Consider the following 17935-nt stretch of genomic DNA (forward strand, 5'->3'; position numbering starts at 1 on the left):
CCTAGGGATCAGTTTGGTAAGAAAGATGAGTTCCGTGAATGACTACAACTATCAAACTATATTAAGGGGTGTTAAAGAAGGTTGATTCGACCTTTGGAGAGAGATGGTCTGGGCAGATGGTAAACAGCGTAAAAATGTCAATTCTTTGCAGATTGGTTATAGGTTAAACCTATTCCTTTCTTTTTTTGAATCAAAATGAAGTATTGAGGTAATTTCTGCAATTCAAAGATTTCAGAGTGCAATCCGTAAAGTGCCTTCTGAACTCACGCTGAATTCCAGTATCTCAGAAATAAAGAGTGAGTCCTCCGGGGCACTTGAGTGAGTTCCAGGTTTCATTTCAGACACGGCCGCCTAAGCAGAGAGATTCCTTCTGTTTGGCTGTACATGGGCACACTCAGATCCAAACCAATTTATTTAAAACAAAAATTGCTACACAGTTTAAAAAATTTTTAATTGTGAAATATACTATAGGTTTAGAAATATCTTTACTATATAATATATACACACATACATATATATATACAGTTTTTTTAAATAATTGAATGAACACCCTTGAGGCCACCTGGGCAGACTCTTAAGGAGGCCCTATGATCTGGGTTTTGTGTGCTTGTGTGACCCGTTGCCTTGAGTTTGGTAGAACCTATAACCTGCTTCTAGATATATGAGATACAGCAAAATATAAAACCGCTTCTTAATATATCAGGAGCTCACCCCGACACTCCCAAGACTAAGAAATGCATATATGGAAAAACAGAAACAATAAATAGATTTAAAACGACCAGCCTTGTTAATGCCAGTTGAATTGCGGTGCTGTATCGGCCAAGTGTGGTTTGGAGCTCGGATGAGTCATGGCACCCACAGTTGACGGGAGTGGAATGAGACAGGTACTCGCTCACTGTGGAGAGGAACGCAAGTCAGTAGAATGTTGTTGGAGAGCAGTTTGGCAAAACAGTCCCTGTCTTAAAAGCGTGCATAGGCTTTGTTGGGGTTATTCATTTTTAATAACCTGTCCAAAGGCAGCCATCCTCAAGGCAATGGCTGATGTTAAAACATGTGCATCAAGACGTTTGGTTGGGCCAACACTGGAAATCTGAAACCAGCCCCAAACGCGGAGGGCAGGGAGAGACCCAAGAAAAAAGCAGACCAGATTGGTAGGTGGCAGGTTCAATGAGCAAGAAAACTTACGAGGCATCTCTTCCAACAATTACGGGAATGATTACATAAATTACGGTCTATCCATCCACTTGTTGAATAAGATGCAGATATTGAGATGATGTTTTCTTATAGCTTTTAATGACAAAGATAAACTCTTCTGGCTGTAAGTTAAACGAGTGGAAGACTGGGATCCTTAGCAGCCTCTTCCCGCCAAACAACAGCCGTTCTTCAGCGGAGCTGGAGAGATCGGGGTTAAACCCTAGTGGCACCGCCTATTTGCGCTGATCCTTCTGAGCCTCAGGTGCGCTCCTAGTTTGTTTTTAGAATCCAATGATATCACAGAAGCAAAACAGCCTTGCCTATTCTAGACACTCAACGAGTGTCACCTGCCTCCTTTTTCAGTTAATAATGCTGAACATGCGGATTACAACCCAGGGAAAGAAGATGGAACCAAAAATCATTTACAGACTGATTACAAGTTTAAAATACCTATTTGTCCACTTAGAGTTAGAAAGATAGAAAGAGTTGGTTTTAATTTTTAATTAAAAAAAAAAAGCAGAGAAGACTTATCTGTTTGTATTTCCACGAGAGTGAGGCTTCTGTCTGGGATAGAGGCTGTGACAATCTTGTTCACATGATCCCAGCACCCAACCTTAACAGATGAGAGAACTCACATCAATCTTACTCCCTAGTGACAGTAAATATCTTGTTGTGCTCCAACCCAGACGGGAAGTGGGGTGTGGTATGTTCTGGGGGATGACAATAGCCCCTCCCTTATCATCCACACAGCCTACATCACTGGTGGTCAACCTTCAGTGCGCACCACCGACATCGGGGTTGCAAAATGCAGATTCCTTGGCGCCTGTAATGAGATTCTGATTTGGTAGATCTGGAATGAGGCTGGAAATATGCGTGTGTGAATTATGTAGTAACGTTTGTAAATCGTAAGCACAGGGCTCAGTGCATATTTACATATCTATACATATGTGGTCTGTCCGTCTACCATAGTATGCCACTTACCTAGTGCTCTCCATATAGGTACATAGCTATGTGTTTTCCACATACGTATATACCTGCATAACCTCTATTCAGATCAGGATACAGAGCAGTCCCAACACCCCCAACGCCCTTTCCTAACCAGTAACTGCCGCCCCACTCCACCTCCGATGGCAGATCACCAGTATTCTAACTTTTGTTGACACAGATTAGCCTGTGCTGAAACTTCCTATGAAGGGAACCACATGGTACTCTTCTGTGTCTAGGTTATCCTGTTCAGCATCATGTGTGTGAGAAGAATCCCGCGCTGTTGTCTGTGTCAGGAGTTCATTGACTTCTATCGTTGAATGTGGATAAACCACAATTTATTCCCCTGTTCTCCTGCTGAGGGGCAGCTGGGTGGATCCCAGTTTGGGGCGTTTGTGAACAGCGCTGCTCAACTGTTCTAATCCAGTCTTTTGTGGAACACACATGCTCCGTGCTCTTGTCTACACTTAGGAGTGGGGTTGAGAGGCTAGAGGGTGAGTTTGGGTTTAATTCTGGGAGACACTGCCACACAGTGGAATCCACAATTTTATGTGGAATTGCTGATGCGGCTGGTCTTGGACCACACTTTGAGAAATACTGTTTCTCTGAAAGCCCGATTTTGCAAACAAACATATGCCCTTCATCTCCCCTTTCCTCGGGGCACAAGGTGGGATGAGCTTGCTGACACTGAGACGCCAGCTAGGTGATTTGGGGAAGAAGTGAGAATGAGAAATTAAATGAATACCATCCCTGAGCATCACTTTGGGACAAATCTTTGCCATTTACTCTTTTGCCTGTTGGAAAGAAGTGGAGAACAGGGAAACTTTGATAAGTTGGGAAGGTGAGAAGCCAGGTCCCTGTGCCTCACCAACCAAGCCCTCTCCCACCCCAACCATGAACCTGAATAGGGTCCATTCATCTGCTGGTAAAAAGGCATCTGCTGGGGACCTCGAGTTATCCCTGTGGGGAGCGACTGACTGTCTTCTGTCATCTTAAACGAGATCATTGCACAGGCGTTTCCTCAGTCCTGGCGGCCAGCCCCTGCTCTTAACAAAGGCATGGCTTGCAGGTGATGAAAGAGATGGCGTTCCTCCTGCTGGGCCCAGTGGGTTTGACGACAAATACCAACCGTCCTCTTCACGTGACTCTGGCTGTTTTAACATAGACCCAGGCAGCCCCTCCATCAGAAAGCCAGGAACCAGGGCATCCTGCTGGCAGAGTCTGGAAGGAAGGCCATCCTGGTGTGTTGACCATACTTGGCTTCCTTGGTCCCTCCGCCTGTTCCTTCTCTCCGTTTTCCTTCCCTGTTCCCGTGTTTCCTGCAGGCTGGCTCTGTGATCGCAAGCTGCTCTCTGCTGTTCTTAGCCCAGCACTCCAACCAGGGACTCAGGCACCAGAGCAGCAGGCTGGCTTCCGAAATGGGAAAAGGGCGTCCACATGGAGTCGGTGTGAAAGGAACTAGGCTCTGACATCCGGGATCTCATGAAGCCGGAAGAGGGAGTTGGAATCCCCCCACCTCCAATCCCAACTGGATCTGATGTCCTCCACCATCACCCTCCTGCCCTGAAATCCCTGGTCTAAACTCCCCTCCAACAAACTGTCAGTGCCACGAAACAAGACAAACCATGTCTGTCTTACCTCACGGCTGAGTGTGTTACCTGGAACATAACAGACGACCAGTAATTATTTACTTGAATAAATGTGTGAGCAAATGATTGAGTGGACTTTGAATTAATGAATGAATGAAGTGAAGAAACCATCTGATTTGTATTCTTTTTAAGATCACAGAGTTGTAAAGCTCTTCTACGTAAGAACAACATCCTAGCTCTTTCAAAGTACAAAAGGGACCCTCTTGTCCGAACTGGCCATGTCTGGAGATATTTTTAGTTGTCACAGCTGGGGCAGGGACGGCTACGGGCATCTGGGCTGTTGAGGCCAGGGCCACTGCCAAGCGTCCTGAGATGCACAGAATGGTTCCCAGCAACAAAGACTTGTCCTGTGCCAGTGGTTAACGGTGCTGAGGCTGACGGAGCTGAGGAAGGTGTCTGTCCAAGCGCTGGTGCCGACATTGCTTGCTACAAATTTGTTCCAGTTAAAAGAGACTGAAAAACTGAGGAGGACAGGGACCACTTAGAGAAGATTTTACAAGTTATATGAGCATAATAAAATGTGAAATGACTGCTTTTAAAGATTATCTGACCCAGTGGTTGTCAAACTGCTTTCAGTACAACTATTTCTATAAATAAAATCTTACACAGAATCTCAATTTATAAAAGTGTTAAGCAGGATATTTATTAGTTAAAATAGTATGATCTAAGCTCAAACATATAGTCAGTGTAGTTTAAAAGTGCAGTTTAAAAAAACAAGTTAAACTCCAGGTTGAGCACTGAAGCCTTGTATCATGTTTATATCACATGTGGCTGAAGTTTTTTGTTTTTTTTTTAAACTATTACTATGAAACTTGCTCTTCTAAAAAAAATTTGATTCTTTTTGTTGTTAGTGGAGATACTGGGGATTGAACCCAGGACCTCATGCATGCTGAGCATGTGCCCCACCACTGAGCTATACCCCTTACACCTTGGGTGGAGTTTTATATTGGTCTCAATAATTTCAGTAATCAAACATTTCTTCATTTTGTTTTAATTGCAGAGTTTGAGAAAAACCTTGGTTCGTGCAGAAGAATTTTAATGTAATAGAGCACAAAAAGTTCATTGATGATGGTTTTGGATTCTACTTTGCAGTTAACCTTTAAGAAATTTCCACTTGTTGAGTTTTGGTGTCGTGTCAAAGATGAATAGCCACGATTCTCCAGAAACGCTTTTCAAATCCTTGCCCCTTTTCCAACTGTGTATCTGTGTGAGGCCACATTTTCTTCAGATACTTCAACTAAAAGATGTATTTCATAGGTTGGAAAAACCAGACATTAAACAGATTTTCCAAAATATAAATCAATAGCAGTATCATGCTTCCACTATTTTTTCTTTTTTAAGATTTTGGAAAATATATTTTTCTTAAAGGTGTGCTAGCTTATAATGGGTTTTTAATCGTTAACTTTCAATTATACATTAATAACCATGGTTTTCTTGGTTCTCAATGTCTAGTGCAGTATATGTCGAGAGAGAGAACCCACGTAAAGCAATCAAAACCTCGTCGGGGCTTTTAGTAATTATCAAGTGTGAAGAGACCACAGGGCGCTGCTCTGGTTACATCACAAAGGGGCACCCGGGGCTCAGAGGTCCAGGCAGGTGACATGAAGCTCTAGCAGGTTCAGGGTCACACACACACACACGGCACATTCATATAAGGCAGGACCCAAGACCCCCTTTCCAGCATAAGAATCACTTGGAGAAGTATTTTCACTCCCAAGAGTCGGTTGGTTTGGGGATCAACACAATTATGTTAGTCTGGTGACCAGTGACGAGCAGTAAACATGGAAATCATTGTTTGCAGCAGGGACTCAATCCCAGCACATCCTCTTTCCTGCACATGGACGCACAGATGCACTTTTCAAAAACTGATCAAACTGTTCAGATGCACGTTATCTACATGTTCACTTCAGGGCGGTGCTCTGATCAAAACTGACTTTGTTATATACCCCAAAAGGGGCCCATAAGGGTCAACAGTCTTCTAGTTGAACTTCATCTTACCAACAAAGAGGAAGGCTTGGAGAAGCTGGTCCTTGCCCCGAGGTCACACGGTGGAGTGATAGAGCTGGGATGGAATCTGAGATCCCTTAGTCCAGCTTTCTCCCCGCGTTGCCTCTCGAGGGTCAGAACAAGTCTGTGTTCAGCCTGGAACTGGCAGACCAGAAGGACAGGTGTGTGCTGCCCCCTGCAGGTGTTGGTCCTTGCCAGGCATTGCTAATGGATTTCAGGTGGAGAAACAGTTCCAAGTCCAGCAAGGTCCTGAATCCTTAATCACCATCCCAGACAATAGGAGCAGCAGGTCTGCAAGAGAAAATGACACCACCAGTGCACAAAGCTATTGCCCCTGCCTTGCGTGGAGTCCTGAGGGTACTAGGTCCCAGTTGGGTCACTCCTGCAGGCGCAGCTTCCTCCTCCTCGAACCAGGACCGTGACATGGGACTTAGGCTGTGAACGCAGACCCCCAGAAGTCTGTTAGCTCAGACGTGGCTTTTTACTTCCATGCTTGGCTTTCTGTTTTAAAGTCTGTGAGTACAAAGGCTCCTCCTTGAAATGAGTAGAGTCTTGGGTGTACCCAAGTTCTGCTGTAAAACGCCTGATTACGTGAGTGAAGGGACTGAGGGAGGGAGGGGAGGTGGCCCCGGGCGGGCTGGTGAGCACCCTCCTCTCCCCCCAGCCCCATAGCCCTTCTCCAGATGAAAGCCCTGTTTTAAATCCCGAGCCTGGCATCTCCTCTCATAGCTGTGGTCACTGTGTACACATCATGCAGTGACTTACTCCTTAGTCATGTTTTTTGGAAACTTTCCCATGTGTGGACACATAATTCCATTTAAAAAAAATCATACCAAGCATCAGACATAGTTACACATCTTTTTGTTTGGCATTTGCCATGGTTAAAATTTTATGGTGGCTTTTCCCCCCTTCAATGCAGATTTCAAGTCAAGTATACCAATATTTTCCTCCCCGACCATTTATGTCATTCTTAGAAACACATTTGTATGACTATACAAGGACCCATGCTTTCCTTCCAGTACTCAAATTCCATTGTTTAAAATTCAAAACTTGAATCAACTTTTAGATCTTGCATCTGGTGTCAGGATAGACAAGCAAGCCTACTTTTTTCAGGTTGTTATCCACTTTTACCCAGTTTGAGTAGTAATTCCTCCATTATGTGAAAGGTACCTGACCCTGGAACAAATCCGTCCTGGACTTTGTGTCCTGCGGTGGCCCCAGCTTTAGATATTACAGACTAACATTTCATTCTTTTCCTTTTTTAGCCTTTTTTTTTTTTTTTTTTAAATACAAGAGCTGTAGAAGCAATATGAGAACAGAAGGGGGACACTTTCTATTGGGACTGCAAATTTATGGACAACTTTATGATGTCTTTCTAGCCAAGAATAAGACAACCTTTCCATTAATTTGGATGCTTGGGAATTCTGTTTTTTTCAACATCAAAATGTGCGGTATTCCTTACTTTTGATGGCAGTACCAGAGGGGTCACGAGCTGCCACAGAACTTGAGTCAGGTGGGATCTAGACAGAGAAGTGGAGTGAGGTGGCCCAGGTCACACTGTGACTGGGCAGTAGGGAGGCGAGTGGGCTCCCAGAGTCCGCAGCTTCCAACGTCCCCCGTCCCATGTGTCCCCATCACAAAGTCAGCAACCCACAGTGAGGAGAAAAGGTATTTAATTAGTTCTTGGTCTAATGTCTTAAAGCGCTCAAAGTGTTTTCACAAGTGCAAGGGGAGGGACAGCTCTCAGCCAACAATTTACCAGTGATTCCGACACACGCAAAGAAACTCCAAGTCACCTTGCTTTATACTTACTTTTAATTTCTGCACTGGAAAAGAAAAGGAAGGTGTAAATGAGGACAGGTTAGTTTACAGTGACTCCATCTTTGCCTTTAAATTAATCTTTGCTCTGGGGGGCAGAGAGGGAAAGAAAGATAGAAAGACATCAAAGCACAAGAGTCAAACGGTACCAAGAGGCCTCGTCTGGCTACCGAGGGATCCAAAAGCCTGGAGGCAGCGCCGTAAACACTGACAGGCATCAGGTAGGATACATTAAAAAAAAAAAACAAAAAACCCAAAACAGAACAAATCCCACAACTCCATTCTTAAAATCAAGCACAAAAACGGACAGTGAAATGCAGGTTGTGTGTGTCCCCCGGGCCGGAACCGAGCGCCATCTGCTCACAGCGCCGGCCCTGCGCCCTCTTCCCGCAGGCGCGGACACCAGAAGGGACCAGCAGCCGGGGAGCGGGATGAGTCTGTGTGCTTTGGAGGCTCTGCCTCTGGAATGTTCTGCGCGGCCGAGCAGGGCGGTGGGTTTGAGTCACGCGCCACACGTTGTTGAAGTGCTCACTTTATTTTCCATGTGCAAACTGTCACCGTCTAAAGCTTTCAGAAGGACGTGTACAGACAGGGTCGCCCTGCGGGCCGCGGGCGCTCAGGAGGCGGGGCCCTCCCTCCCGGGGGCAGGGCCGGGGCGGTCACGAGGCGAGGCCCCGCCCCCCTGGGGGCGGGGCGGGGGCGGACAGAGAGAGAGAGGCGTCACTGTTCAGCTGCGTTCAACCCGAGTCCCTGATTCGGTCAGTCCGAGGAGGGCTCCTCAGTAGGAGATTGTCCACTCTTTGACAGAGGCGTCGTGGGAGGTCGTGACCAGCGTGTGCTCGTCCAGCCAGGCCAGGCTGCTGACGTGGTGCAGGCGGTGCGCATCTGGGGAGAAAGGAAGGGATTTAGGCAGAACCCACAAACTCTGCTCCTAGGGACACCTTGGATCAGAAGATGGGACAGCCTGGGCCAGATCATCCGCAGGGCCCCAAGAAACCAAACACGACCCTGGTTAACCAGACACCATCCCTCTTCCCAGTGGGGAGAGTCTGGGTGATGGGGCGGGAGGAGGTGCTCTCAGCCCCGGAACCAGTGACACTGGTCCCAGCAGCATCCTGGCTGGAGCTTCCGGGTGTCAGCACTGTCAGAGGCAAAATTGCCCCTCCCGTCCCCAGAGTAAAAAACTTTCTATGCATAAAGCAACAACATACAAACAATGCACGAACAGGACACAGTGTATCTGTGCATTAAAATGGGGCGACAGTGGGGGGAGAGTAACAGCTCAGTGGCAGAGTGCATGCTTAGCACACACGAGGTCCTCAATCCCCGGACCTCCAGTAAAAAAAATGGGGCAACAATGAATAAAAGGTTGAGAAACACAAGGCTGGGGGACCCAAGCACAGAGCACCCTAACCTCAGGCCAGTGCAGTCCTGTGACCTGTGACCCCTCAGCATGGACTTCCCACTCTGCCCTGTGAACTCCTGCTGCGTCTTGAACTTGCTCAAGTTTTACTACAAAACTGCTGCTTTCCACGTAGACCAGGACGGCCTATCTGAGTCTGTTCCGCTCCCGCCTCCGTCCTGAACTGGCCGCCTGCCTGCATGGTGCCAGCTCGCTGGGGCCCTCCCCCTCCCACTGTAGCATGCATGGGAAAGAGCTCTAGGGGGGTTGACACTGGACTGGATCCCATTTCTGGTTAACACAAAAGGCTGCCTGCCGGATAGAGAATGGATGAGAAGGGACCAGACCCCATGTAGTGGGGCGGCAGGCAGCAACCCGGGGACAGGAGGATCTGAGACCTACCCTGGACGGGTTGTGGTCCCACCCAGGGCCGCGAGCCACCTGTGGCCACGGAGCCCTTGAAGTGAGCTACTGTTACATGTGAAAATAATGTATTGAGTTAAATAAAATTTACTATTAAGAATAATTCCACTGGTTTCTGTCTAAAACGTAACTGCTAGAAAAATGTCAAGTCCATACATAGTCACGTTATACTTTTATGGGAGCTGCAGTCCTAGAGACCAAGAACCTGGTCATGAGTTTAGACTGAAGGGGTTGGGGTGGGTGGGGAAAGGGCAGTGCTGTGGTCTGACTGTTGGTGTCCCCACCAAAATTCCTAAATTGAAAACCTAATGTCCAAGGCAATGGTGTGGGAGGTGGGGCCTTCAGGACGAGCCTAAGTGACAAATGGGATTAGCGCTTTTATAAGAGAGGCTCCTTCCGTCATGTGAGGACACTTCATAAGAAGTCTGTGACCTGGAAGGGGACCCTCCCTAGCCATCCGGGAACTAGATCCTTGACTTCAGCCTCCAGATCCATGAGGAGATTTCTGTGCTTTATGAGCTGCCCAGTGTGGGCATTTTGATAGGAGCCTGAACACACTAAGGCAGAAGGAGGTGTTAGGAAAAGCCCTTTGCTCAGCGGGTACCCTGGGTATGCAGACCACCTGCTCTCATGCTGGACACACGGGCGCCCTCGGTCCCTCTGCAAATCCACATGGACCAGCAGAGCTGATGTTTGCTGGAGACCCAGGCCGCCACGAAGCCACCCCCGCAAAGCACAGAAGGGACCTTGGGGCCTGAGAAAGCCGCTCTGGAGTTGTCTGGGGAGCCGAGGCAGGTACACGACTCACCTTGGATCTTGACCCTGGTCTCAGGGTCACTGAGGGTCCACACGTACACCATCATGTCCATGCCACCTGAGGCAAAGTGCTCGTTGTCTGGAGACCAGGCCAGGCAGACGATCTTTGCATGGTGTCCATAAAAGACGTTGTTCTCCTGGATGTGGGTTGAAATCAGGCAGGTGGTCAGGGTTCAGGCAGAGTCAGTGGGTGTCACCTCCTCTAACCCTCCCGGTGACAGTAACGAGAGCCAGCACGCACGGAATACTTTCTCTGTGCCAGGCTCCTGAAACCCTCACCACCTCACAAGCTCCTTGTAACCACCCCAGGGTGCCCGCTGTGCGGAGGCACAAAAAGGTGCAACCAGAGATCAACCAGCAGCCCACAGGCCCCCAGAGCTGCCCTCGCAGCCTGTATCACATGGGCTTCACGTGCCCACTTGCCTGCGGAGCTCTGGGCCTAGTAAGAGGACAGATGGAAACGCAGGAATGGAGGCAAGGAGGTCCTGCCTGGCGTGGACGGTGCTCCGTTCATGTGTGAGCGGGATGGGGGTGGGCGCCTCTCCCCGCAGACACACACCTCCTCACCCCGGAGCCTGGGGGTGGGCCTGCAGGCGAGGGGCGGCCCCCTGTGCATGGCTGTGTCTACAGCGTGTCCCAGCCTCAAGGCAGCGCCTTACCACAGGGGGTGGGTGTGGAGAAGTCACACTGTCTAACTTAAGCTTTAGGAACGCTTCTACTGCAAAGCATTTGTCTTGTTCTTAATTCCTAGATTCACCACGACTTTCTTTTTCACGTTTGCCTCTTCCATCTCCTGTTCTACTCCTGCAGGTTACTCAGCCTGTTACATGCATTTGTCACTTAAAATGTGATAAATGCAGAACCTGAGAACTGTGCTACGGAGGTGGAAGGGAACCTCCTGGGAGGTCGGAGGTTCTTCACACTGATGGAGGTGTGGATGGGAGGTGCGGGCACAGGGATGCGTATACTTCTGTCCACGTTTGTTTTTCGTTTTATGTAAACTTTATAGACAAAGATAGAACTAAGGAACCACCGAACTCTAATTAATAATATGTAAGCTGAAGTGTTAATGGAGAAATGTACAGATGCCTATAATTGACTTTAAATGCACCCAAAATTAGATTATTAGATGGATAACGTGACATAGTAAATGGCCAAGGTAGCATCCAGGTGGTAAATCCTTTTGACTCTGCTGTCCATTTCAAACTGTCCTAAGTGTCCAAGGACTAGAGGACTGTCCATCTGTCTCATGTCACACCAGCTCTCCCACATCCAGCAGGGACCGAGTCCCTCCAGAGTGCAGTCTCATTGGTGAAACGGGGCTACTGCTGCCTGGCACAGAGTGCCTGGTGCCGACACGGGACACTTGCCCCTCACAAGCCAGCGCGCTCACCATCCTGCTCAGAGTGGGATGAGCTTCCAGGGACTCTGAAGCTGTTCCTCCCAGAACCCACCTCTGAGTGCTCACAGTTTACAGGACTTAAACAGCAATGTGACTCGGGAAAAATCTAGTCTAAGCCCTTGGACAAGGAGAAAAATCAGGTCCGGGAAGTCATGCGGTCAGGCCAACGAGGTCATTCCCTTTCTGGCAACTATTCTACCTGGAGGATGGAGGAGCCCGCCGGCTGCCGGACGATGGGGAGTCTTCTGGGCCCTCATCACTCACATTCTCGGAGCAATAAAGCCGCACGTGTCCTGTGCATCTGCCACCTGCGCTGCCCAGGGTGGGGACAGAGAGGGTGACCCGCCCACTCACCGAGTAGCCATCAGCAACGCTGAAGACCGTGACCACCTTGCTGGCATCGCAGACGGCGAGGAAGGCGCCGTCGTTGGAATACGCCATGTCGGTCACGGGGCCCTTGGCTTCCAGGAGCTTGCCCTCATCCTTCAGCGTGGTGCCCAGGATGGAGTACAGGCGGACGTTCCCATCCTGCAGGACACAGGGGCAGCGGGTCACTCGCCTGACAGGTGTGCATGCACACACGCACACACACGCATTCCTGATACCCTTCTTTTTGGAGAGAGGGTCCAGGGTACCAGAAATAAACAGTAGTTCCCCCACCACTGTCCCTGCTCAGCCCCTGTGCCAGGAGAGAGGCTCCTCCTTCCTCACGGCACCAGACAGCGCCTCCTACAACCCTGCAGCAGTCCTCACGGCTTAGCACGTGGGCAGAATTACAGTACTCTACGGTCAATTGCTTTAAAATTATATTTAAATTAGTTGCATTAAAATGCAGGGTCCCAGGCACCCCTAATTCTGATTCTGCCTCTCTGGGTGCTCAGGACTCTGGCTCTTCCACAAATATTCCAGGAGGTTCTGGTGCAGGTGTTCACAGGCAAACTTTGAGAAGCATCTGTTCACAAGTGAGCTCTCCAGGAAGGCCCCTAAGGTGGCCGTCCCCTCCACCTGTGCCCTGTGCCCCACAGCCCTTCGCTAACCCGGCAGGGCCCCTCAGGCACCAGGCTCCCCTCCCTGCCCCGTCCAGCCCGTCTCCTAGCAAACCCCATCCCTGTGGTGTCCAGGCGCCTCTCCCTGGGAGGCATCCCTGCTCTTCAGGAGCTTGCCCTCAGCCCACCGGCTGTCCCCAGCCCCAGGGTCCTTGGGTCAGGGATGCCCAATGGACGTTCAGTTGCCTGAGCTGGACTCCCCTCAGCTGGAGCATGCAGGGGGCTTCTGGGCATCTGTGCTGACCTTTGGGAACCCCCACCAAGGTGGACGCACCTCAGCCACCTGCCCTCCAGGGCAGGGAGCCCCCTGATTTTCTGCCCCAGAGCCCTGTTCAGGGCCTGGAAGTGTAACACACACTGCATGAACTAATGAAGGTGGAGAGAGAGCAGATGAGAGTGACAGAGAAGGAACGGGGGTGATGGGGTGGGTCCCTCTGGGGGCAGCTGAGCTGTCAGCATGCCCAACAGTCACAAGGTCCCCTGGCTGCATCTTGATGCGCTCCTGCCCCGCCTGTAACACGGGAGGAATGGTGAGGCCAGCCCCAGGCCGGGGCTCTGAGCACAGAGTCCTCGAGGTCGGTGACAAGCCCACTCAATGCCACACGTGGCAGGAGTCTGGGCTTGAGGTCGTGTGAGGAGGAGACAACATTCGAGGGGAGAAGGTTGTGCTCACAGACGGCACAGGGGACATCTCCAGGCCCCACAGCGCAGACATCTGCCATCAGGTGGCGTGAGTGACGGGACGGCTACTTGCTGGAACTTTGTAACGTCAACAAAGTAAGTGCAGACCGGTGTGTGTGGGACAAGGGGACACGCGGTGTAAACGCGGACATGTACGTGTGTGCCTGACTAAGACACACAGGCCCAGGGCTGAGGACACCCGGGAAGGTGAAACTGCCAATACCCGGAGGCACCGGCTGAGGCGACGGACCATCAGGCCATCTCTCTCTCTTTTTTAAGAGGAAAAGCAAAGGTCTAAAGGGCAGGGTGTGGCCGTATGGGGGGGGGGGATAGGGCTGGAACCCCACATCTGACCCTGAGCCCCCACCCAGGGCCCTGGCTGAGAGCTGCCTTCTAAAAGGTGGAGGTGTGTCGAGGACACCTAGAGGGGGAAGAGCAGGTGACAGAGGAGCTGCCCAGGACTGCGGGCAACAGGAAGCCAGACTCCGGGGAAACCAGGAAACCCTGAGGCTGACACCTCACCTCCCAGGTGCGAGGATTCTCAGGCTGCTCTCCTCTTTGCGCCCCTGAGCCCGGCTGAGGACGGGCCCAGCTCGGAGCCAGCTCTTTTCCCAGGTGCTGCACCCATGAGCTCCCAACTGCTCACAGGGCTGATGCCCAGGGCAAGCGTCCCTGCCCAAGTCCCCGAGCACAGCCCACCCCGCTGCCAGGACCCTTGGTCTCTCAGGACACGCTGCATCACCCAGGGGTGTGGGGGGGCTCTCGTTCGGGCAGCAGGAGGCGCCCCGGCTGGCTGCCACGCCCTCCCTCTGCCTGGATACCCCAGGGCAGAGGGCGTGGGGCAGGGACTTACCGCGCCCCCGATGGCCACTGTCTCGCCGCCGGGATGCACCGCCACCACTTCGGGCTCGTAGCTGAGGTTGTCGATGCTGAAGCACTTCCTCTGGTCCTTCAGCAGGACAATCTAGGAAACACGTGGGCAGCCGTTAGAGGCGCAGAGGCCCCGGGATGGATGGTTCAGGCCTGGGCTGGGCGCTGTCCTGAAACTTTCGGGGGTGGCATGGGGTAGGGAAGGGCAGCACCGGGGCTCAGCCACCGTAAGTGGGATCAGTCCTGGCCCTGTGACCCTGTGGTGTCACACAGGGTCTGTCATCCGTCAACAATGCCAGTGACAGTTCCTCGTCACAGTGTCGGAATGAACACTGGCTGTATCACCATCATCACTGTCACGGCTACATAATGACGCTGCTGTCACCACCAGCACTGAGTTCCTAGAAAGCCATCCGACACCTGAGCTTTCATTTCTCCAACTGCACAGTGAGCGTAATAAACGAGCTTTGCTGAGCAGAGTTCTCATGGGTTCAAGAAGACACAGCACTGTGACAGGGCTCAAAGCCGACACTAAAAACGAACAGGACAGGCTAGACTTCCAAGTTCTCAGGTCCAAAGAAATACCTTTTACAATCTGGACCTGCAGTGTGTGAGTCCCCACAGCCTGGGACAGTGCTGGTGCCTGTTCTACAGAGAAAACTGGGGCCCCCGGCTGCTGACTCCAGCAGGTGGACGGCAGCGTGGGGATTCCCAGATTCTCAGAGGCCCTCTGCTCTCTGCCAGCCTCCAGCCCCGGCAGGGAGGGAAGGACAGACAGACGGCTCCTGGCCAAGTGGCCTGGTGGCATCCGCTACACCTCCCCAAGCCCCAGCCAGCACCTGCCTTGGTTCCCCCTCCTACTTGACTCGGCAGGACAGAGAACTCAGGCGGGCAGAGCGCCCTGGTGTCCAGGCACCACAGAAAGGCCCTGGTCCTGGCTCAGCCACCTAGAACCATCCTGAGCCTCCTCCTCCCAGGGATTAAGAACCCAGTGGTGCCTACCCACCCCGAAGACGGAATTCAGTGCTCAGGGTAAATACAGTCTCTAATCAAAGCAAACAAAAACAGCAGCTAGAGTCCACCTAGTGTGAGCCACTAGTCTTGCCATGCGTGGTGACCCCAGGATGGCAGGCGCACCTCCGGGCAGATAGGAGAAAATGAGGTACAGGGCATTGTCCACGGGCTGACACCCCACAGCTCTCAGAGCTGAGCTGGAGCTCACGCCCAGGCGGCAGGACCCCAAATCTCTGCTCTGGCCACCATGCTGTGCCTTCTGCCCTCTGGCACACAGCCCAGGACCCCCCAGGACGGGGGACCCCACACTGTCCCCACCGCTGCCGCTCCTCACCACGCCTCCCGGTTCTAACTCACTGGACTGACCAGACAGCTTGGCCTCCACTTGTGACGACTATGGCTTCACCCCACTGTATCCCCGCTCAAGCCACCAGCTGCCCCAGCCCCCTGACCCTGCACCGCCCGGGGGTGTACTGTGGGCTGTGCTGTGGGGCTGGGGAGGCGGCAGCACCCTCACTGAGATCTGTTACTGACACTGCACCTGGAGAGACACTCACTCCATCAACTGCCCAGCTCAGGCAGGGCCCTTACACACCTATACCTGACAGACAAAGGCTGCGGGCAACTGCGCAGATCTGCCGAAGAGCAGAGACTGGAGCGTGGCTGCTCCCTGACCTACGATCACGGGCCCCTTCCAGCACATTCTGCAGCAAAGGGGAGTTCTACAGAAGCCCTCTTCCTGGAGCGGCGGTCAGGGCGCCCTAGGGAACTGGGGGAGCTCCGGCCTGTCACAGAACCATCACCACACCTGACCCCAAGGCCCCCAGACTCCTTGGAATCTGTGGGGCCCAGGGGAGAACCCTGCCTGTGCTGGCCCCTCCCAAGCAGAGCACCAGGTGGCCCCTCTCTGAACGTCCTCGCGTGAGCCTGGCGAGGGCTTCAGAGGACAGCCTGTCCCGACCGCAGCTCCGCGGACAGGAGACTGAGGCTCATGGTCGGGAGAAGGCGGGGCCGGGAACTCGGAGCCCCAGCTCCCATCCTCTCCCCAACAAAGGCCAGGTGCTCAGATACCAGGCTGGGAGTGCCCACTTCACGGAGCCGCAGCCCACTCTGCCTGCCCTTCTAGAAGGTCAACTTTCAGTCTCTCCTCCACCAGCTAGGATGCTCCGGGCTGCTGATTCCTTTTGTACCCCCACTGACCACCAAGGCTGTCAGCAGTAATTGCTTGGCAGGAAGTTGGTGTTATCTAGGACACACAGGAATCCTTTCTCCCCGAAGCAATTAAGTTCAGAGAATGGAGGAGGGGTGGCGGATCCGGGTGACAGCTCTCTGTGGCAGGTTTGCCACTCGTGCCAACGGGGGCTCCGTCACACCTGCCTTCTCTGATCCGCACGCTGGGGCGCCCAGGTCTGCTGACAGACGGTGTTCACAATGGAGCAGAGTCTTGTGTAAAGTGGGTCAGGCCGGGGTCTCAGTCAAGGGCGATCTGTCCCAGAAATTCCAAGAGATGGGTGTAGAGACCTTACCGCCTTGAATGAGAACCAGGCTGCAGAGCTGGAACCCCGAACCCTATTCTGGGTGCTACCCTCCCCAACCATCACGTGGCCTCGGGAATTCACGGTCACAATAAGCCTCAGCCCGCTTGCTTGTGAAGACGGTTCAAGTCGCCCAAAACGTACTTTCTCCTAATCCTCCCCGGGAGCTGCAAGGGATGAGGACACAAGCTCAGAAAGGGTGAGGAAACTGCCTGAGGTCACACAGCTCCCAGGCTGCAGGGCTCGGATCTGAACACGAGAGACAGCAGAGCCACCCTGGCTGTGCCTCTCGTGGGCCTCCTGGGTGGTGGACATGCAGCTCGAGTGCGGGCTCTGACCCAGCTTCAAATCCCAGCTCTGCCTTTGCTGGACGCAGACCCTGGGTAGCTCAGCCTCTGAGCCTTGGTTTCCTCCCTAGTAAGATGGAGACGGCGCCATGCCTAACTGATAGGACTGTCCATGCTTGGTGAAGCCCCATGAAGCCCACAGTCTGGTGCAAGCAGGGCTCAGTAGAAATGGGGTTAAAGGAGGTGAGAGGGAAGTGGGGACCAGACAAATGCAGCTCGGACCTGCTCTCCCACCTCTTCCTCCAGCCAAACCCCAGCAGGAGCAGTACCTGCCCAATGCACACGACCACGGCGTAGCCCCCGGGGCCGACAGCCACACACTTCGGCTGGACGTCCAGCTTCACAACTCCCTGTCCGCTGCAGAGAGAAGGAAAGTCGTTACTTCAGTCTCAAAGTGGGCAGTGTGGCTGTAAACACTCACTCACTGCAGAACCACGGCAATCTGGGTGACTGAGAAGGAAATTCTGCTGCGGTCTCTCCTGAGGGAGCCTTGGCTAAAGCAAGGGAGGGGGTAAGAAATGACTCAGACTCTGGGAGAGAGAAGAGGAGTCACGAAGGGGCTGTGATGATGGGAAGTGGGTGGGGAGAAGTCAAGGGAGTACTTTCTGTTCCCACTCATCAGTGACAAGGGCCCGCTTCATCACTGCCCTGTCATGGCTTTTGTCCCCACGTGTGTCAGCCAGACCCCTCAGCATTCTCTGGGTACAGACAGAATTGGGTTCTGCCCCCCCCCAATTCCTATGGAAT

At 52.1% G+C, this 17935-nt stretch overlaps 1 protein-coding gene across 1 annotated transcript in view; it reads right to left on the minus strand.

Annotated features, from left to right (window-relative positions):
- Positions 1-7631: 7631 nt before the first annotated feature.
- The window catches only part of WDR1 (WD repeat domain 1), a 40823-nt gene continuing 30519 nt past the window's right edge, over positions 7632-17935 (minus strand). The window contains exons 11-15 of the mRNA XM_032493928.1: positions 17458-17545; positions 14276-14386; positions 12050-12223; positions 10286-10430; positions 7632-8537 (exon numbers count right to left, since the gene is read on the minus strand). Of these exons, the coding sequence (XP_032349819.1) occupies positions 8431-8537; positions 10286-10430; positions 12050-12223; positions 14276-14386; positions 17458-17545 (625 nt within the window). The 3' untranslated portion in view covers positions 7632-8430. The remainder of the gene's footprint in view (positions 8538-10285; positions 10431-12049; positions 12224-14275; positions 14387-17457; positions 17546-17935) is intronic.

The sequence above is a fragment of the Camelus ferus genome, chromosome 2 (assembly GCF_009834535.1).
Source record: "Camelus ferus isolate YT-003-E chromosome 2, BCGSAC_Cfer_1.0, whole genome shotgun sequence".
Taxonomy (NCBI): domain Eukaryota; kingdom Metazoa; phylum Chordata; class Mammalia; order Artiodactyla; family Camelidae; genus Camelus; species Camelus ferus.